We start from the raw sequence: 22,536 nt of genomic DNA, 5'->3' as shown, positions 1-22,536 counted from the left end.
CTACAGATCAAAACACCTTAGAACACCACTGTCCCTTCAGCACTAGTTGCCAACTTCACTCTCTCAGATTTGAATTATTATGTAAATTTGTGTTGGTGCTTAGTGAGGCAGAATCGAACATGCTGTGTGGTGAGCAGAGCTGTTATCTTGCTAGCTAAGCTAATGCTAACCAGCTTCTCTTTCCTAGATAGCAGGACTGGTTAACATATAACTGTTGTTAGATAGATGGTTTGACATTTAATGATTGAAGACTTGAAAATTATGCACTTAATGTTCACCTAATTGATTACTATGTAGGCAAACTAAACATTTTGATGATTTTGAAATAAGGCATGCCAGGATGGAACAAAATGACATAAGTGCTCAGTTACTTCAGCTCAAGAAAAGAAGGCATGTATTAAAATCTTAACCTATGTTGTGATCCATATCAGTGGATAAAGTATATCTCTACTCATGTACTTTCTGATATTACGTTTAATGCTCCATTACCACAGACAGCAAGAATCAGACCGCGTTAATTAAAGACATCGCCTCTATATCAAAGAAAATGGAAGAACTTTAGATTTGGGAGAAGTAGCTTTGGACCTCTGGACCTCAGTCTCTGATGTCTGGCTTTGAAACAGTGTTATTACCCTGTGATTTTATTTTTGAGCCCTTGTCTGATTCTAAAAAGCAAATGAAGTTACTTTGTATGAAGAAAAATTGCATTGACCCAGCTTTCGTACTGTGATCCACATTACTAGCACAATATTGGTCAGCTGGCACTCTTCAGTATGTGGGGACTAAAGTGCATCATTCAGTATTAGAGTCTTATTTGGGTTCTCTTTTTATATGTTATGCTACACTTTGCTTGAACTCAGATATACATTACATGGGTACTCCTAGTGCTGCCCACAGCCTAATGAAAACTCTTATTTTTGCCTTTATGGAGAAACTTAAAAATCGCTTTAAATGTCAGAAGTTTAGGCCCAGTTGCTTTATGATTCCAGTGGAGATTCATTAGGCTTCTACCCATTCAGCGAACCAGAACAGAGTATGGCAAGAGCAACGTCCAATCCAAGGTCTGCGCAGCCAAGGTCTCTCTTAAAATGCCCAAATGTATATGCAGTTATTTCTGGTTCGGAGTAGAAGGTGGTGCCTGGTGTGTGTGTGGGGGTTGATTTGCATCATTTCTAATTCATAGAAAGTTGAGAATATTGCTATAAAGAAGTATGGGGACTGTCAGAAGCACTTAGTCATTTTTTAAAGCATCGTGTCGATTTTTCCTGTTATTGATGTTGGCTTTAATTATGGCCGGTGGAATGTCAGGCACAATGGCCAGTCTACAATGATGTACACTCATAGTCACTCTTAGGTGCACAGTAACACACTGAACTTTGTGTATCTGAATACATTTCATGTTATAGCTAATACACGTGTCAGGGAAAAAATGAATCAGGATCATATTACTATGCTATACATTGCGACTGCAAAATCAAATGTTGTGATAGTTGATTATTCATATCTGATCATCTGATAAATCTGTTTAAATGTGGCCTGTAAATGTGAAGAGTTGTAACAATAAAATATTTGTCAGTGTTCTGGCAGACTGAGGTTCGCCAAGACCTAAATTACCAAAAAACATGGTGCTTTGTTTAAGCCTGCCCATAATTTTGAGCTATAGTAAGTAGAAAATAGTTACCAGAAATAAATGATACAATAAAAATTGTGTATATTAACGTTACACCTTTTCACGCTGCAGCATCATTTGAACGGCTTATCATTGTAATGTGATAGTTCAGTGGACGCGGTATGTGTGAACAGATTTTTAGGACGAGCGGATGGGATTGTGCTGGTCACTGGCAGTCTGGGACCAGAGGTGTGAACCCCTGGCTTAGAATATTCCAGTAACTAACTTTATGTAACATGATGGCCTTTTGTTGGGTGATTTTTGTAAGAGTAATGTTAGGTCATTCTCACAAATCACTTACAGTGTGAACTGTGTTTCCACAGAGAGTAATTTGATTTGTCAGAACACAAGTATGGAGGGAAAACTAAACTTCACTCACCGTTCTGCTTTGGAATCTGCACAAGCATGTTTTTTTTCCGGTGGTTGACAGTAACGTTGTGCTTCTGTAGAAAGTCAGACTTTGTTATATGTGACTACTTTATCCTTCATTTTAAGAAAAGGCTGCCAGACTTCACGTCTTTCTTAACAACTATAACTGTCTTATTTGCTCACATAGGTATGACACTATGAGTGAATTGCTGCACTCTTCAGTTTAAGTTGTTAACTCACTCTAGGTTGGACATCACTTGGAAAATGGAAATGCATTGACAGCGAAAATATTTGTTGAAGATATTTTACTGTTATCGATAAAGGAAAATAATTATTTCAGCCCTACTACAATGCCTACCCACATTTTATTTTTCCATTCATAAATGATTCAAGACTCTTAACATCCTGAAAGATGCTCTAATCTATGACTCATAGAACTACCTCACACAAGCATGGTCCCTAGAACTTTGGCTGCAACCAGTCATTATTTTAACTTAATGTGTTTAGGAGAATTATGGCTGCCTTGTATTTCTGGACTGGACTGTCAGTAAGGATTTGGCATCATTAGAAGCGCGTATGGCTCATATTTCATCACTGTCTACATGATTTACAGTTTGTGATCTGTTACTGCTGCAAGGTGATGGCTCGTGATAAGAGCTTAATAAAGAAGGGTTGAGCTGCCATATTTCTGTAGATCCATACAATACTGAGATGTGTTGAAGTCCACTGAACCCATAACAGCACTTACTATTCATAATCCTGTCATCACAGCACAGTGGCTTGCTCTTAATGGACCAATTATGGGGCTTATTTAATATATGGAGAAGGAGGAACGGATTGAGCCCATTTATAAGACAGGGAATTGAAACATCTCCAAGACAATGAGGAGGAACTGTTTTATCTAAACAGCAGTCGTTTGTTAGGGAGAGTGAAGTACGGAAAATGGGATGCATTGTTTAGCTGTCCTGTTGACACTTTGCTAATGACAGTGTTGGTGATTCTCTTTGCAACAAAGAAGTTCACTCCCCTCCGCTGATGAATTCTTTAAAGGCCTGTGAGAGAATGTAAATATGAACTGTGTTCTCATATGGTATGCAGTTTCTAATGGCACTGTCTCTCAGCCTAGGGGATTTCAAATCAAATCAAATCAAATCACGTTTATTGTCACATCACATTTACACAGGTGGAAAGTGAGTGAAAAACGTAGGTGCGTAGCCCTCTTGTAGAATTTAAATACAAAAAAATATATAAATATCTAAGAAGAAAAAGAAATATATATATACACCGACTCTGAATATACACATATACACAATATACACTAGTATTGCACTATTCCAATGTACAGTTGTACAGTAATAAGTTATGAAATAAAACTATGAAATGTACTGTTGTACACATTCCGTATGTGCAGTTAGTATGAGGTAGATAATAAAAGACATGCAGGCACACAGGAAATAGAATATTGATATAGAAATCTTCCAGATTATACAAGATATGGATATGAGATGTACAAGATGTCAGTCTATGCGTGTAAGTACAGATTTGCTAGACTGAAGGTGCAGAGGATCAGAGTGAGTCTGATGAGATGTGGATGAGGTGTGGATTGTCCTGGAGATGATGACTCAGAGGTGCAGTGACGGGCCTATAGACCGATACACCAGCACCACTGGCTGTTCAGCAGCCTGATGGCCCGGGGGAAGAAACTGTCTCGGAACCGACTGGTTCTGGACTTTATGCTTCTGTACCTCCTCCCGCTCGGCAGCTGTGAGAACAGACAGTGGCTTGGGTGGGTGGCTTTAGAATCCTCCTGGTCTTCCTCAGGCAGCGGCTGATGTATAAATCCAGGAGGTTTGGGAGCTGGACCCCGGTGATGTGCTGGGCTATCCGCACCACCATCTGCAGAGCTTTCTGCTCAATGGCAGTGCAGTTTCCATACCAGGTGGTGATGGAACCTGTTAGAATGCTCTCCACAGTACATGTGTAGAATGTTCTGAGGATGCGGGTGTTCATGCCAAACCTGCTCAGCCTCCTGAGGTAGAAGCGGCGCTGTTGTGCCTTTTTTACCACCTGTGTGGCGTGTTTGTTCCATGTCAGTTCTTCTGAGATGTGAACACAGAGGAACTAAGATGCTGACTCTCTCTACAGTGGCTCCGTTGATGGTGATGGGGGTGTGCACTCTCTCTTGCTTCCTGAAGTCCACTATGAGCTCCTTGGTCTTATTGACATTGAGAGAGAGGTTGTTCTCCTGGCACCAGTGTGTCAGAAAGCTGACCGCCTCTCTGTAGGCCTCCTCGTTGTCATAGATTTTTTATGAATGTGAGATTTTATTCATATGTTCAGGTGTGTAGACTGTACTAAATATATTATTTCACAATACATGAAATAATATGTTTGCGCCATGGTCTCACACTTTCCAGGTGACACGGTACAACTCATTGGGCTAAACGTCTGTATTTCTGTATCACAGTACCTGGTATTCTGGACTCATATCTTCAGTAGGGTTAGTTGGTGCTTCGCATGTGCTTTTTAGAGCAGTTCAGAGTTGTAGTCGCATCAGTACTCCATTCCAAATTTTACCTGTACGTGCACCCTAGACGTTTCTACAGTTTAGCTGGACTGCATTTCCATTGTATAGACAATGAACACCTGTAGCTTATTCAGTTAACACTTGACCCTTGTTAATATTATATATACTATTGAATATAATATATAAATATATTTAGATAGTACGTCATTTGGTGTGACTGACTGCTTGGGTGATACTTTTGATTTTTCTGATCCCTTTATAATAAAGTTATAAAATAAATTTATATCCTCCTTGGATCTGAGGGCCTCACTTCAGTGGCAGGAGTTAAGCTTGATTTTGAATGATTTTGCAATACAATGGCAACGTGGCCAAGCTCTGAATGAGTCAGTCCAAGGGCTAACACTGACATGTACGAGTGAACAAGATTGTATTCCCATTTGAAGGAATGAATTTGACTGAGTGAACTACGACAGAGAACAAAGGATGTTTCGTGTTACCTGCCCCAAATTTGAGATGGAAATGAGATGCAAATGTAACCATCAAACCACATGGTTTCCTCACACAATATAAGTGTACTTTTTTATTAATTTTATGTAGACTTAAGAAGCAGGACTCGGTCAATGCTAGATACTTATTGTCTTGATTTAATTACTTTTATTGAACATTGGCATTCCAGCAGGTTAACTGATGCACCTCAGAACTTGTGAACGAGTGAGAGAAGAGAGAGGAGGCATGTATGTGAGGGAGAGAAATAATAACACTGACTGAGGCTTGGTAACAAGATGGCTGTAGGAGACTGAGAAAGTAATGATCTTTCTCTCACAGACATTAAACATTGTTTAGTTCTAACTGGAACATTTTAGTGGTTTTAAAATAACATTCTAACATACAGAAATCATTTGCAAATGTTGTATTTTACCTTTTTTCCCTGAGGATGTGATATTAGCCATGTGGATTTACTTGTCCATGTGACAAAGCTTAATGTCAAGACATTTACATTGTCACTGTTTAAAAAAAAAGCAATTATCTCCTGGCTATTTATACACTATTTTTATTTTTCTACATCATTTGAAATCGCAGTGGCTCTTTGCATTATGTAAAAGTTCATGAATGGACCAATGCAAATGCTCCAAAATTGCTTATAAAAAAAAACTCTTACATTAACATAATTACTCAAAGACTATTTTTGCCCTTTCCTGTGGAGTTACTATTTTAAAGATACTTGTTTTTCTTTGGATATTGATGATGCTGAGTTAGTGTTTCATCTAGCTGAGCTTATTTTCAATAATTAATCAGAACATACATTTAAAAAATAAATAAAAAAAAAAAAACGACTAGATTAACTGTACTCTCTGTTGTTTATTTCATTAGAGACCTGAAGAGAAGCCAGAAGTCATATCTGAAATGGAAAATTTCCACTCTTTTGTATGCAGTGTTGATAGAAAGAAGCAGTTCATAGCCAATGACTTAAAGCACTACTGTGCAACCCACCTCTAGAGCCTGTCGCCCATGACTCGAATTAATGGATTGACGTAATCATTTTCATTCATTCAAACACACTGAATAATCTACAGGCTTTGTTCCTTGATTGATATGTGCGTGCCTGATGCAGAAGGCTGTAGATTACTTTGCTGCAGTAGTAATGAAACCTTGAACCTCTTTTAACTCTTTCTCTCTTTCTTTCTGATTTCATATACCCACCAAATCCACCCATCCTGTTCTAAATGCAGCTCTCTGTTCAATCTTCTTCAGACCACAACTTTTCATTTGGACATTTCAATCTACCGTCTACAATCTCCTATAGCTCTTTTTCCACGGCTCCTCTTTTTTTGCCTCGACAAGCACTTATTGACTGTGCTATCAGTGTGCAGGAAAAGCAGCTGTGACTGACATCTCTATTGAGAGGTAGAAGAGGTAGAAGAGTTTCATGATTGGTCGGTCGTAAAATTACCTTTCTCTCTCTCCGTCTCTTTCTCTCTCTTTCTCTGGCTCCTACTCATTTTCCTTTGTTCAGCAGCTCTAGTGCCTTACAAGTCAATATTGCTGAGCACAATGAGACCACGTTGGTGGTGAAGAACTGTAGAGTATTGGTTTTTGGCCACTGTGATATAAAGGAAAAGTCAGTGACAGGCAATATGTAGCTCATGAAATGCTCTTCAGAATATTTCAGATAGTTGCTCTCACCTCATTTTTCTGGCAGTAAAATTAAGTGGAGCTGATGAAGTCCATTTTCAGCTTTTCTGCAAAGTGTAATTGCACCCGCAATCCATTTATCATCTGTCACGCCAAGCTCAGGGCGTTCATAGACTAGCCAAGGCGGGGGAGAAAATCGAGAAGTAAAGTACTGCTAATTATCAATCATGGCTTACTTTGTGCCATTAACAGTTGTATTTTAAAAAATAAAGCACAAATCCTTACTGTTTTGCATGCATGTGTTTCGTTTAGCTGATAAAAGCAGTGAGAAATGGTGTCTTCTCTCGCTGCTCCGGTCAGTGCAGATCACTCTACATGTGCATGATGTAGTGTGACTCAATGTGGTATTTCGTACTGGAACAAATGGCAAATGAGTGCTACATTACATGACTGCTAATTCAAACCATTTCAGATTTGGTGCTTTGACAAGCCTTGTGAGTGCTGGTCTTTTGTGTATGCGCGTGGTGAGGGTGGGGGTACCGTATTGAGAAAGAAAGAGCTTGGCAGGGGACAGTGGTCACAGCTGGCCATTCACAATTACTGCCAAATGGTGATTCTGCTAAAAGCATTCACTGAGAAAAGGCATAGGAGGATGAAAAACACAGAAAAAAACAGACCTGTCATGAAGGCTTTTCAAAATATGATGAATTGGATCTCTCTCTCTCTCTCTCTCTCTCTCTCTCTCTCTCTATCCCTCTCCCTCTCTCTCTGTCTGTGTGTGACTCGTTTGTTCATTTTCTCTCACTTGCTGATACTTGCTTCCTGTGTTTTGATTTTTTTTTTCTTCTGGCTTTTTTAATAACTAGTCTGGACTGGCAGGTCAGACAGTGGGGGAGAGACTGTTTGAACGTGCTGTTTCTCATAGATATACACACTGTGCAGAGAGCAGGTCAGTCTCTGTATTCTGAGCCAGCGTGCTGCGTTTCTTCTCAGGCCAAGCCGCTACAGACCACCTGTCTCATCTTCTGTAGCAGGTGAAAGTTTTTTAGGTCACTGTGCCGCCACTAGCTTTGCCTTGACCAGCTCAGGAGGATGAGAAAAAGACGGGGGGTGAGAGAGAGAGGCAGAAAAGGGGACTGAAAAAAGAAGATTCAAAGCAGAAGGAAAAAAATACAAGTAGGAGCATAAAGCTTTTATATAGGCTAGTCTCTGCAGCTGGCGTGTTCAGTATTAGCAAGGCTCTTTCTAACCAGACCTTGTTTTTTGAGGGAAAAGAAGTGTATCGGCGCTGTCAAATCATGATGAATGGAGCAATAGAAAGGGTCCACAATTACTTGAAATAAAAATCGCAGTACTTTAACTTTTATTACAATTTAGGAATGTTTATCTTTACCCTGCAAAGCTACTATTACAGCATGCAAGATTTTGTTATGACAGCAGCAATATGCAGTAGCAGTACCAATTGGCATTGGAAGAAAAATAATCCTGTAATGATTAGGCCTGTCATGATCATGAAACTTTATCTGACGATTACTTGCCATATAAAAATTACAGTTAACAATTTGATTGTCTTTATTTTGTTTGCGGTATAAAAGTATCGAAAAACAAGCCTAAAATAGCCAAATTGACTGATTAGCTATCTTGCTTCCTAGCTAATGATACTGAACTGTCAATACCCTGGATTGTCTCACGAAGGTGGATCACTTTTTATCAGGATACATTGCCATGGCATTTATAGCTACTGCATGTCTGACCTGATCCAGAGCAGGTTAAGTTTGGGATTTGAGATCATAAACAGCCCTTGGACCAATCAGAGTGAGCCTTTTGACCAGAGACTGACAAAGGTGGAACTCCTACAGCAACGTTTGTTTTATTTTGTGATGTTTGTTGCGTCAGTCGATTGAAGACTATCACTTTTTAGCAGAAGAAGCAAGTCTACGTACAAAATACTATGCAGGTATTAAGAAATAAATCAGTTATTATTGGTTTTATAATGCTGTCATGAATGCCTAACTTTCTACACATTTACGTAGATTACGTTTTTCTTTAGAAAAAAAGCTGTTTGATGTCTCCTCATGTTTCATGTGATTGTCTGTTTGTCGCAAATGTCACATTTTCACTTACGTGTGCATGAGGTCTGATCACAGCCTGAGTATCTAAACCCGAATATACAGAGAAAATTGTTAACTGCCCTTTTAAAACAACCACCATTCCGTTTATCCTGGAAGTTTCAGCTTCCGTTTGTGAAGCTGAAACTTAGTCAGGAATCCTGTCTCTGTTATCTTGCTTTAACAGATAGTCACCAGAAACAGCTTGAGGTACAATAAACAAACATTATTCACCATAGTTCTTATTATTGGACCAGTTTGAAGTTCATAAAGCCTATGACGTGTCTCACATGTGATGAAGCGGATAAAAACACACGTGATTTAAATTCAGTTTGTTGCAGTCTAAACTTATGATTGTAAATGAACCACAATCTCAGTCAGCTCAAATATTTGCAGTCAAGCGATTATGTAATAATTTTGATACAATTAATATTGATGAGATGTAAAACTGCTTGCTTATGGAGGTGCTAACTACAGTGATGTGTACATAAAAAGTGCTGTGTCAGATGTAAACAAAACAAAGACCCCAATTTATTACAAGTGGGTCAATGACAGAGGCTCTCTCTGTTAATTAACTGCTCACTCCATGATAAGTAATTACCCAGCCAGACAATAGAATGCCTTTGAATTCTTAAGTAGATCTATACTATTGAATATGACTGGAATGATTTTCTGTAATGTACAGTTCAAGTTTGAATTTACATCTTGGATCCAGCAGACCTCTACACCAGGTGCCAATGCCAGCTGCCCCATTGGGTGGCCATATAAATCTCTTTTTAACTAGATTTCATAAAGTCTAATATTTCATAAAAACTAGCAATGCTAAATATCAGTCCCAGGCACTGCCTGCTAAGTATATTTCTGCTCTTTTTAGTGCTGCCCATGCTTAAAAGGTTAGCCACATTGTAAAGCACATCTACATACATTTCATATTAAGAGCACCTCTGGGGAGAGCAGAGAAACGCTTACAGCTTTTGCTTTTCCAGATGTGCAGCCGACTATAGGCGTTAGAGTCAGACTAGAGTAGCTCCACTGAGCACAGTGGCGGGGTGGAGGGGTACAAGCTGTCTAGGGGTTTTAAATCCTTCACTACACTTCACTCCTTAATCTGTGAAAAGATTTTCATGGCCACTGTCTCTGTCAGATGTAGAATATTACTATGCTAAATAGTAACTGAAAATATTCGATCTCCTTCACTGCTCTTCTTAGGTAAGTGCACAGCTGTGTCCCCAGTCGCAGTCTGCAAAATGATTTATGTGTTGCAGTTTGTGAACTAGATATTGCACTTACTGTATATGATGATGAATGACCATAAAGCAACTTCGTATTGCAGTGGTGAGTGCAATGAGATTTATCTGTACCTCAATATATTGTTGCTGTCTGCTTTTTCTCACATGATATGAAAATGACTTTGGGCCTTTACATTGTCATAATTTCATTAAAATGCTTCAAAATGACTTAGAATAGGACCTTGTTCCATTAACTTCAATTAAAAGTTACATTTTTGAAGATATGCAGCCCCATACAGCAGGGTACAATGCACTGTGTGTTGTGACACATTCCTCCTGTAAGCATCATTAAAAATTTATGTGACTTGTGCCACAGGAGCCCTTCTGTCACTTTGGACCAGACTGGATAGCCTTAGTTGCCCTCATGCATCGCCGAGCCTTGGGCGCCCAACGTTTTGTCGCCGGTTCGCTGTCAGTAGGTACTCACCGCTGCTGACTCTGAACACCTCACACGCCTTGCCATTTCGAGACACTCTCACCCAGTCATCTGGCCATAATTATCTGGCCCTTGTCAAAGTTGCTCAGGTCTTTACTGCTACCCATTTCTCCTGCCAACTTGACGACTACATGAACTGCCATCTCACCGTCTAATGTATCCCAGACCTTGACATACGCTGTTGTTACAAGATAATCAATGTGTTTTTCGCTTCATCTGCAAATATATATAAATATAAATATAAATATAAATATATATTTATTCATCATAAATATATATGTATGGCCTTATATTTGTACCAACAATACAGTTTAAATCCTTATGCTAGCTACACTGTTTTCAACCTTCCAATCTAAACACAACCAAACTGACCCTGAACCTAATCTCCATTTTTGGCTCTCTTTTTAATCTATTTAGTTTAGATAGTATAGCCTACAGTTACTAAGCTCAAATCTCCAACGCTGCTTTGCTATTTTTTCTGACTGACAGAAGACCATTCATTTAATAACCCATTGATTTCCTTTAACTCCTGTTTTTCTTTGGCTAACCTGGCCACTGGCCCCATTATTGATGTCGCCCATATTGGGTCGATGGTCCTGCTTTGTGCTGAGGTTGTGGCTATCCCCTTAGTGTTCATTCTCTTGGGCTTTAGTGCAGATGGCTGCAACTCAGGATCGATTATAGTTGAGAGTGCTCTAAGATCCAAATACTCATTGCAAATCATTAGGTTTTCTCTGTCTTTGGATGAGAAGCCTTTTCTGCATTTTTGTTGAGGCTGTGTCCCAGTGGGGATGTGGCTCATATTAAATCTGCTATTACATCTGAAGGAAAGCTGACAAATAGCATGAATGTTAAAAAAGTGGTGTATGAATGTATTTCCATATATTTCACAACACAGATTTAAAACTAGACAGTAATATCTTAATATCTGGAACACAGGCTGGATCAGTGCATTAGGTTTTTCAGAATGTATTGTTTATCTTTAAACGTTGCGTGTGTGTATGTATGTGTTTGTTCTGAATTTATGTGTGTGTGTGTATGCGTGTGTGTCTCACACCCTGGTTGTTGAGCTAATCAGGAAGTGTGCTTTATAAGTAGTTAAAAGACCCCAAGCCTGACAATGGGAGACAGCCATTTCCCCACAAAGGCCCAGACTGCCAGCTCCTATAAAGGAAAAAAAACACACACACATATGAAAAAAGCTAATGAAACAAATCTGTCTGCTCTGATTGGCTGTTGAGGGAGAGAGGAAAAGGCCAGTCTATGTGCTCATGAATGAACTAGAGTGAGTCATGTATTGTAAATCAGGAGCCGGCTGTAGTTCCACCCTAGTGTCAGTGGCAGCGCCAGCGTCTGGCCAGCTGTGTTTGGTGGCTTTGATCATTGGTTGTTTTCTGGGAATTTAATTTGTGAAATGCACAACCTGTACTGCTGCCTACAGATAAGCTAAATACAGCTATGCAGTGCTGTTAGTGGAGGCCATTTAAGAGTCTCCTTATTTTCCATAGTTGTTAGCTTTCACAATCACGTGTTTGGACACTTTGGAATGAGGCAAATGCAGGTAAATAAAACAAGAAGTTTTAACTCGGTTCTTTAGCACCTCCAGGGGGCAGCAGTAAGTAATGTTTGTATACTTGAGCTTGCGCTGTTTCTGTCATCAGTTGCAAGTTGCTAAGTATTGACAGCTAGGAAACAAGATAGCTAATCATACAATTGGGCCACTTTTGGCTTGTACTTCAGTAGCTGCATACAACGAACAAAAGACAATTCAGCTGTCAGTTGCAATTATTTAAATGGCGATTAATTTTCACTTAAAATTTTATGATTGTAACGATCCTGATTGTAATCTTTATCCTACCAGATGGTGCTCGCCATAGCCATGTGTTTCTATATACAATCTATCTATAAATGAAATGGCAGTGGTTGCTTTAAGGCGGTGGTTTCAATCCCATTACATGGCTCATAGTTTGCATTACTGCTCAAACTAATTCAGCTTATCAGGCAGTTCATCCAAACTTTCATGAGCCAAGTGAAATGTTATCAATATTGAAGCAAAGCTTATGTTCCTTAAACATAACATTTTTAATCCAGGAGCTCTGTGGGCCCTTCAAAGGGTCTAGATTTCCTTTCATCACCCTAACTACTTGAGCCTTAAGATGACTGAATAATATGGGGTTAACTAAGTATTAACCAGTACGTTTTGAGGGTGTACAGTACAGTGCATTACAGTACAGTGGATGGTTAGGGACATGACCTACCGGAGCTTTAGCTAAGTTTACAGTGAATCTTTGATGAGGCAGAGACAGAATCAGAGGCGTTTGGCTCCAGTTTGACCCTGTTGATTCTCGTGTTTATGCCCAATGTATAATTTTCAGTTTGGTGGGAAAGCCACCTCCATAAACACTTAAAGACTTTGTGTGTAAATATTTCAGCTGTGAAGAGAAGGCACTTAAATGCCTGATTGCCTAACATGCTCTCACACAGAGAGAGAGGGAGCGTCTCCATAATAAATGACATTTTGAATAAGGGACTGCAGTGTTTTTACGAATTAACAAGTTGAAAACAGAATGAAAGCACTAGTGGGAAGCATAAGCACTGCCATAAGGTCATTGTAAGTTCAGTAATGAACTGATTTAAATTTGATTAAAAAGAACAAAGCGTACTTTGGTTATATTGATTAATTAAGTATGCAAATATCATATTTATCTCTGCAGAGACAGTGTTTAGTGTTGGCAGTGTGCAGCTGTATTCAGTACAGTGGGTGCCAAAGAGAGAAAGAAAGATGTAATGCAGCGAATTTAGGAGAAATTGGCTATTATAAACCGGATTCATCATTCTTTTACACTGGCACGCAATCCAATCAGTGCCCTGCATACAGATTGTGGAAAACTGGACTGAGGTCTGCTCTGAAGACAATAGAGCTGCATTTCAAATTTCCCTAGTCCTAAAGACTGGGCATGTTTCAAACAAGTCCATTAATCTTTTGTTTCGTGGCTAAGTAATCTTTTTATCACTCCTCACTCATTGAGAAAACAAACTGAAATGTTGTTGCCAAATGAAAGAACAACCCTGCAAACTGACATCATACTTTACATAAACCAGGAAGTATGACGGGGTAAAAATGAAACATAAATCTATCACAGTGTTCTCGTTTCTGTGAGCTTGGTGAATGGTAGTAGTATTTATGATTGTGGTATTTGATAGCAGTGCCAGCGCTGTCTCACCACGCTATTGTTCCCTACTCTGTATGCGTATGCACGAATAGCATGGCTTATGTAACAAGAGTACAGCAAATGAAATGGAAAATTATGCTTGGCATGGGCATGTGTGTGTTGATGAGTGAAACTGATTTATTTAATTTTATCATACTGAAAGACGTAAATATGATGTACATATAAAACACATATAAAACATTAGTATTTGCATTGGACTGATGATTAGAGTGATAATTCAGGCTGATATTTGTTGATACATTTATTGCACCCTGAAATGGAAAGAATGTTTTACCAATGCCGGGCTACTGTGGCAGAATTAGAGCTGCACCAACATGGGAACTGTAGGCCAATGTCGATATCCGATATTTTTCACGTTCATATCTGGTAATGCTGATACCAATGCAGATATGTAAATATTTATAAAATGTAGAAATTTTGAATACATTTACCTGAATTACAGTAACCTAGCAAACACTTACTTGAATAAAATGCAAATACTCTAGTACAATAGTACAACTTCACCTAAACAATAAGCTCTTCTGGGGTACAATAAATACATCATTAAACATTGCTTTGATACATTGGTCAGATCTAATCGTTTGTCCAGGACTGAATTTTTTTAAACAAATGTGTACCGATACTGATATCTTCATGCATCCCCAACTACAGTGTCTCCATTTCATTAATTTTATTGAATTTGATACGCTGATACCAGCGGTGCCCCTAAAACACAGCGGCTCAGTGATCTGCCTCTAATCCTGTTAGCATTGGATTAACACTTCAGTTATGCTTCCATGTGCACAAATAATAAATCTCTCCACCCAGAACGCTCAGGATCCTAAAACTGTATTCACTGCAAGACAAATAAAAAACAGTCTAAAGTCTGATAAATGTACACATAATTGGCCTATAATGTGGGACTCCTAATGCTTATAGATTTCCCACAATCTCAAAAGACACCCCTCCCATGAATCCCAGTTGCAAAAACACCCACTGTATTAGTTTATTCTGTGTGCTAAACCTCAAGGGAGAGCAGAGCACAAAGCAATGATGACTTACATTAAAAGTAAAGTATGTTTTGTCCTTCTCCTGTAAAGTTATCATTTTGGAGATATGAGGCTTTTTCTGACAATAGAGATATAATATATGTAGTTATGTGTATGTTCAATTAGAGCCCGTTTCAGCAGAGCTTTCAGTCATGTCTTGTATTCTCATAGAAACATCATGTACAGAATTTGAAAGCAATCAAATATTTCTTGATTCTCCTTGAAGACTTAGAAGATTTTGTACCATATAAAAAAAAATCTTGTGTTAGTAAGTCACAGAGTTTACAACAACATTATTACCCCTCCTGGTGGCTGTAAAATACCACATTCACATGGTGGGGTTAGTTTTAAAGGCGAATTTCACTGAGTTTTCAAAAAATTCTGTGTGATTCGATCATTTAAAACATAAACAAACTCATTCACAAACTTATCAACAGTGGTGCAAGACGTGTAGGAGCGGAGCGTGGAGTGGATGAGCTGACTAATCAGAGCACGCTGGGCTCAACGGGATATTATAACATAATAGGTCCCCTTTAACTCTCTGAACCTAAGCAAGATAGAAATAAAGATTCAAATCATCACATTTAGCTATAGTTTGCATTGCAGTGAGATCATGATATAAAAATAAAGTGAAAATGAAAAGTGTATTGCTCTTGTTCCTCAGTGTAGAAGCTACACAATTAAGTAAGGCTTTATTTGTTGGTATAGTTAAGCATCACTGCTGTATTACTAAAGAGGACATCAGATAAAGGTGAAAAATAGGAATGACAAACATGAGGTTCACTAATGGTTTATGAGCTGTATTTTCTCAAGTGTTTCCCTCACTTGATGTCACTTTAAACTGCAGCAATAAGTCATTCTGCGCATTCTACTAAATGACATTAGTTTACACCGACAGAGTTTGTCTCTGTGTGTGGCATGAAATGGTAAACAGAGACGCACACAGTCGCAATGAAGCTTAAATGTTTTGGAAAGACTCAAGTGCTGGGTGTCACAACAGGATATTGACTAATGCCTCAGCTTTCAAAACTGCTATAATGGGTGATCATAAGGCCACACGGTCTCTAATTCTACACAGAGTAAATACAGAGAAGAGTGTGCAGCACTGAGAGCGGCTGCATTTTTTAAATGATTGATTTCATTTAAATCATTGAGTGCATGTTTTTGAACTCGACAGCCTTATCCCTAGTTCGAATCATGAACATGCAACATTGTACTCTCTGAAGACTGACTGGCTTTGCATGGTGAACTGACACATCATAGACAAGAAAGTTAGACAGAGAATGGTCTCTTGAAATAATGTTGCTTATTTGTCATTCACATTCTTCTGTTGGCATAAATCCATTGCTGATGATTTTGCATAACCAAATGGATGTGATATGTGAAACATTCTAGCTATTAATTTTGCTAACTAGTGGATTAATCGAATGTGTTGCATGCAACTTTGGTTTAATTTTTTAATTGCAGTTGTAACTGTCAGGCTGGCTTTACACAGTGAAACTTGCATGCAAGTAGTTGCATATTATGAGTTGCCTGCAACATAATTTCAGTTAAAAAACAATGCAAGTTGCATGCAGAACATTCCATTGCTCCACTAGTTAGGTAAAATAGTAGCTTGTGTTTTTAAATATATCGTATTGTTCTTGTGATACAAAGTCATCCGTGAGGTGTAATTTACATTTTTGCAGCGTTTTGTATATCTTTTCAGTATGTGTTAAGCCTTTGAATATTAACGTAATTAAGTAGGCCTAGCCATTATGATTATAGCACTATCAAGAGAAGAGAAAATCAGTCTAGCTATGTTAATCAAAGTAGCAGCAGGCATAAGGAGAAAAAGTCACACAAACAGCCATTTAAACAGCTATTACCATTAACACAGCTGGCTACACAAATGGTAGCTTTGAGAAATTCATGTTGTTATCATGGCTCAGGAAACTGACAAAATGAAAAACTATCAACCTTACTTAATGTTGGTCTCAGCGGGGTTGGGGGTTGTCTCCTTTTCAACCACCCAATCAACCATCTTCTGTTTAATTTTCCTGCTCATTTATCTAGTAAAAATTGTCTGAAAATATGTTGTTCGATATTATAATATGATGTGCTGTTGCAGCTTTGATTGGCTGTTTCATGAAACTGGTTTCACAAAGTTGAGACTGAAATTGCAAGATAGTTTCACTGTGTAAAGCCAGCCTCAGGATGCACAGAAGTCTTGTGCGACTTACAACCTGCAACTGGTTACAACCATAGTTTCACGGTGTTAAGTCATCAATAGGTGTAATAAGATTTCCCACCCACATCTTTGTTGTGAATGTGTTTGTTCTAGGCTTATGCTGTGGCCTTCAGATAATCACTAATGACAGCACTACATTTTCTCATGGATCCATATAAAACTACTTCACAGCAACCTGACCTGAAAGCTGAAAGCTAATGGGCAAAACAGGATGACTTAACGAAGAAACATAAACAAACAACACCAGCAGCAACAGCTTCTGGCATTAAATATTTACACAGATGCCAGTGCTCTCCTGGGTAATTTGACCCATATTTTGCATATGTTATGGTGGAATAATATTCGCAAATATGGTTTAAGTTCAAGTATAGTGTTTCAGGTCCTGTGAGGAGACATGAAGCTATGTGTGAACACTGTGAACTGCATGTCTCTATTTGAGTGAGTTCTGCACGCTGTAGTAGCTGGTGGTGAGCGGTCAGTGCCTTGGACAGTGACCTCAGGGCTGGGGCCATAGCGTGAGGGCAGCCACAGGCCTGCAGCTTTCCCAGCATTGTGTTTCCTGGCTGCTGAAAACAAAGCATAGTGTTCTCAGGCTCAGTCTGCTCTGCTGATGTGTGTATGTGTGTCGGGGGAGCTCCACGTCTGTGGCACACTGCTACAGTTGGATCAATGAATGCATTACATCATTACATACATTGCGCTGGGGAAACCTATGTAGGTAGCATTATTACTCTGCTTGCTGTGTTGCTGTTTTATATTCATAGTTATTTTGTTGTTTCTTTGTCTCCTTTGCAGCTTGTCCTGGCTTACAGTGGTGTTTCACATGCTGCTGCTGTTCTCAGCTGTTGTGATGGATTTTCCTCAGTCCTGAGCTTATCTCTGTGTACAGGTTGTTGTGATATTTGCCTGCAGTCCATTGAGTCTTTAACTTTCACGGTGTTTATCTATCTTTATTATGCTGAGTTATTAAACGAAAATGCCAGGGCTCATTCCCCCGTGGTTGGGGCTGGGTTTCTCGCCGCCTCCATCCCACACTGTGAAAGTCATTTCAATTTAAATATGCAAATCGGCTGCCCTCCCACACCATTGCCGATCCCAAAATGAAAAGAATACATTAAACTGATGAATACATTAACGGACTACATGTATTATCCTGTTGTCTGGGCTGTGACAGTAGCTCAGTGATGAGTTTACTTAACTCTCAGCAGGGTGGAACGCAGCGGGAGAGGAGGACTGCTCAGCAGCAGAGCGCCTGGAGCGGAATACAGCAGAGCAAGACAAATCTGATAGCTGTTGTCCCAGCAATTTAAAGTGCTACATTTTTCTTGTACTTCCCCCTGTGGGTCAGCTTACAATGCTTGTGGGTTCAAGTAATCGTAGTTTGTACACGACCATTTTCCAACCTCTTATTATTTCTTATAATTAAACAGACTGTTCTTTGCACCTTTAAGACTGATGTATGTAAATGATCTGATTGGCTGCGCTTTATTATGCCTCATTTAAAAAGCAGTCCGGGCTGAAACACTCCTTAGAACTTCAACATGAATAAGTGGAGCTAAACTGCTGCAAGCTGAACAGGCAGATACGTATAAATGTGCTTTTGGTCTGCGTTTTATCCATTTTTATAGATAGGAAAAGTATAGATAATATATTTTTATAGATAAAATAACTATAATAAGTGTCAGAAACCACATTTTGGGATTAATCACATGTATGAGATTAATTAAAACTCTTTGATTGTGAAATGAATGGCTGTAATCGGTATCAGGAGACATTTGCTTTAAAACTATCATTGGCATTAGACAGATGTTTAATGTATTTATTATACTCTGGAAGAGCAGAATCGTCAAGCAGTGCTGAGCAACTGTGCTAAAATAGGATCATATTATTATTTTTACTGCATTTATAACCCTTTTACAAATACGTTTTACATTTCTCTGTAATGCTAATCCAGGTGGATTTAGTCCCAATTTCTACATTTTTTTATTTTTATGTATCAGCATCAGAATTGGCAGATTTGTATATGAAAAATATCTGGTTATCAGCATCGGCTCACAATTCACTATAATCACTGCATCCCTAGTGATTATAGTGACAACATTTTAATAACATTAGGTTTCTACTTACAGCATGAGAGTAGCATCTGTTTGTGGCCCTGAGATCTGCTGTCCTTCCAGCTAATTAATAAAAAAATGAATTAAAATAAGAGATTTACACATTACTTTACTGAATGTATATTAACAATACAAGTAAAATTCCCCCATGTTTCTCCTTCTCTCTTCATAATTTTAGTGCAGAGGGAATCCCGACTTGGACTCTGACCAGCACTTATACTGGACTCTAATTGAATGCTTATATTATGACCTAAATCAAATCACATGGGCAATTGCTAGTATATTAGGGGGGAAAAGACATTCATTGGCTTTTTAAGCAGTAGTGGTCTGTCTAGACTCTGAAGGTCACTCTTTAGAGTGCTGTTTAATGGACTCTTCAGCGGTTACAAGCTCTAAGTGCATCACTCTTAACAAAATCCTCAAAGACCCTCAGCCCTTACAGAAACCTGTTATTCCTAACACGCTCCGCTAGCCAGTTCCCATTCTCATTCTGTTCCAGCTCCTGAGATACAACACAGTGCTGTCTATGGAGAGAAATATTAAAAAGCTCTGAAGTCAAGGATTTAATTGTGTAATTTCTGCTACTTGAAAGGACAGAACAGTAACTGTTGTACTAGTCATACAATGACTTGTCTGATTTTGCCTTCTCAGTAGTGAGAGTTGACTTTGGAGATAATGAACAAGGCGATGTGTAGCAGAGTCTCTATGATGACGTGCCGTAGATGTGTTTCACAGGCAGATAGATGGAGTGTTGTGCATGTATTGAAGTTTGGGTTATAAAGTTGTTGGCTGTGTGTAGCTCTCAGCTGGAGCTCGTCATGCAGGCCTTGGAGAGCTGTCTCAGTGTAAGTGCGTGCTGGGCCTTCCCTGCGCTCTGCCTGACTGTGTTAATGATGTGACATGGGAACTCTTCACCACCTGGTGCTCTGTGGATGTCAAAGTAAGATGTAGACACTAAGAGGAGAACTCAGTTTGAGCATGCCCTTTTCGTGTTTTTTTGACTTTATATTAATGGCAAAATGGGCAACACATGCACTACTGTTTAAAATGTTTGGAATCACTGTTTTTAATAATATAAAACAAATTTTGTGGAAGCTAGATGTTTATAAATATTCTAGTATGTTCTAGCACCTTAAGGACTGTTTTTCTGCCTAATCTAAGCCCAAGCTTATCATGGAATCAACTACTGCAATTCATAATTCTGGACTACTATTTGTTTTCAATGGTGATTCACCACTGGCTCTGCAGTAGATGATTCCATGATAATTAAGAATGAAGGTGTGAAATGATGCACAAAATTCAGATTTCAATACAATACAGTAGTGACTCTATACAATATATTTTTTGATACAGCAAAAATATGCAGTACCTTGTAGTAGTATTCTTAATGTATTTGTTGTTTTAGCAAGTCATAAATAATTATTTTTTCTCTTCTCCATCTTACCTTTCTATCTTTCTCTCTCTTTCTTAGCCGAGCTATCAAAACCAACCCAGACCTCCTGCCTGAGACACCTTGGACCAACATCCTGTATGATGACTTCTGGGGCACCCTTCTGACCCACAGCGGCAGTCACAAGTCCTTCCGGCCTCTCTGCACCCTCTCTTTCCGTCTGAACTACGTTCTGGGCGGCTTGGACCCCTGGGGCTACCACCTGGTCAACATGGTCCTGCACTGCTGTGTCACAGCGCTGTTCACTGCATTCTGTCACCCCCTGCTGGGTGGAGGCTGCTGGAGCTTATTAGCTGGGCTACTTTTTGCCTCGCACCCAATACACACAGAGGCAGTGGCGGGGCTGGTGGGCCGTGCAGACGTGGGAGCAGCTCTATGCTTTATGCTGTCTCTTCTATGCTATGCCCGCCACTGCAGGCTCCGGTCTGGGCGTTCTCACCTGCTCAGGTGGAGGGCGCGTACATGGCTGGCTGCAAGCTTGGTGATGGCAGCAGTTGCCATGTTGTGGAAGGAGCAGGGAGTGACTGTTCTGGCCGTGTCGGCTATATACGACATTTGTGTGGTTCACCGCTTGCACTTACGGCAGGTCATACTGGTGATTTTTAAGGTGAGTGAGATGGTGCACAGGTTTAAAGAAAATGTCTGTGCAGTGATGTACAGAACTTCCTCCAGGCCCAAAATAAATTTTACATTATAAGTTATTTATTATGAATTAAATTTAAATTATGGAAACAAATATGGATTTTTTTTTAAGTTTCACAAAAAAAAATCCATGTCAAGATTTTCTGTTGCTTCATAGTGATGTATTCTTACTTTAAGATGTTATGTAGGAAGGCCTTTACACTCTTGTTGTGTATGTGTCCCATATATTGGCCCAATTTTAATTATTTACAAACTCCTAAGTAAAAACACGATTTTCAGTTCATCAGAACTCTGCAGGAGAATCACTAGGAGCAAAACTAATGAATAATCAGTTAGTTGTACACTCTTGCTCAATACATTTAGTCAGACTCTTCTGTTTTATGTTAAGTATGATTAATTATCTTGAAATGTTTTTTTACAAAGTTAATGGTGCCTTTGGTCTGGACTGAATGTATTGTTTTTTTTTTTTGCGGGAATGTGCATAACCTATACATATACAGACAAACTATGTCTATTCAGAATATAAATGTTGTGCATATATTAGCAATGGCATGCAATAATTAGTAAATGAGTCAAATGGCTCTTGAGTTTACAGAAAGCATGTTAAATATATTGTGCATCAAGCTTGGGGTGCAAGTTGCTGCTACTGGGACATTAAACCAACAAGCAGCAGGAAGGTCTTCCGCTCTGCTGAAGTGAACCAGTTTGCTTTTCTCTATCTCCAAAACAGCGTCTTTCCCCAGTATTTTTGTGTTTCATTTCCTCTTCCCTTCCCTTGAGGAAAATTTGGCCAACGCTGACTAGATGCACTTCCTTTAATATCTGCCTTTGCTTGTGTGGAAGTAAGTGTGTGTATGTGTATGTGCATGTGCGTCTGTGTGTGTTTGTTTGTTTTTCATTAGGGTGTAATTTGAAAAACGTTTAGTGTGTATCCACAGCTGGGTAATCAGAAAATGAGCAGTGCTGTTTTTTTTTACTGTCCTCCTTGCTTAAACAGAAAGAGAATACACAGAATTGGCACGCCAAAGGAAGGCAAATAGTGGCATTGCGTGCGCATGAGCCATTGACCTTCATACTGTCAACAGGTACCCTTAACATCTTACCTCCCAGACCAATTACAGTGTCCATCCCCCAAACAAACTAAAGAGCATCATCCACAGACAAGGTCTGCAATGTTTGAGTGTACTCCACTTTAACTTGTCTCTCCTGTCTGTTTGTGAACGATTGCTTGTGTCTCCGTTAAGGCTTCCTGTGGCCTCCATGGCAGCTCTGTGTGTCTAAGCTGTTAGAGGATTTTATTGACAGATC

General features: G+C 39.2%; 1 protein-coding gene across 1 annotated transcript in view; it reads left to right on the top strand.

The window, feature by feature from the left end:
* tmtc2a (transmembrane O-mannosyltransferase targeting cadherins 2a) overlaps positions 1-22,536 on the top strand; it is a 48,148-nt gene that overhangs the window by 10,382 nt on the left and 15,230 nt on the right. The window contains exon 2 of the mRNA XM_036563841.1: positions 20,608-21,193. Within this exon, the coding sequence (XP_036419734.1) occupies positions 20,608-21,193 (586 nt within the window). The remainder of the gene's footprint in view (positions 1-20,607; positions 21,194-22,536) is intronic.

This window comes from Colossoma macropomum, unplaced genomic scaffold, assembly GCF_904425465.1.
Source record: "Colossoma macropomum unplaced genomic scaffold, Colossoma_macropomum, whole genome shotgun sequence".
In the NCBI taxonomy this organism is placed as follows: Eukaryota; Metazoa; Chordata; class Actinopteri; order Characiformes; family Serrasalmidae; genus Colossoma; species Colossoma macropomum.
The sequence above is the reverse complement of the archived record's forward strand: the minus strand, read 5'-3'. Positions and strand labels throughout refer to the sequence as shown.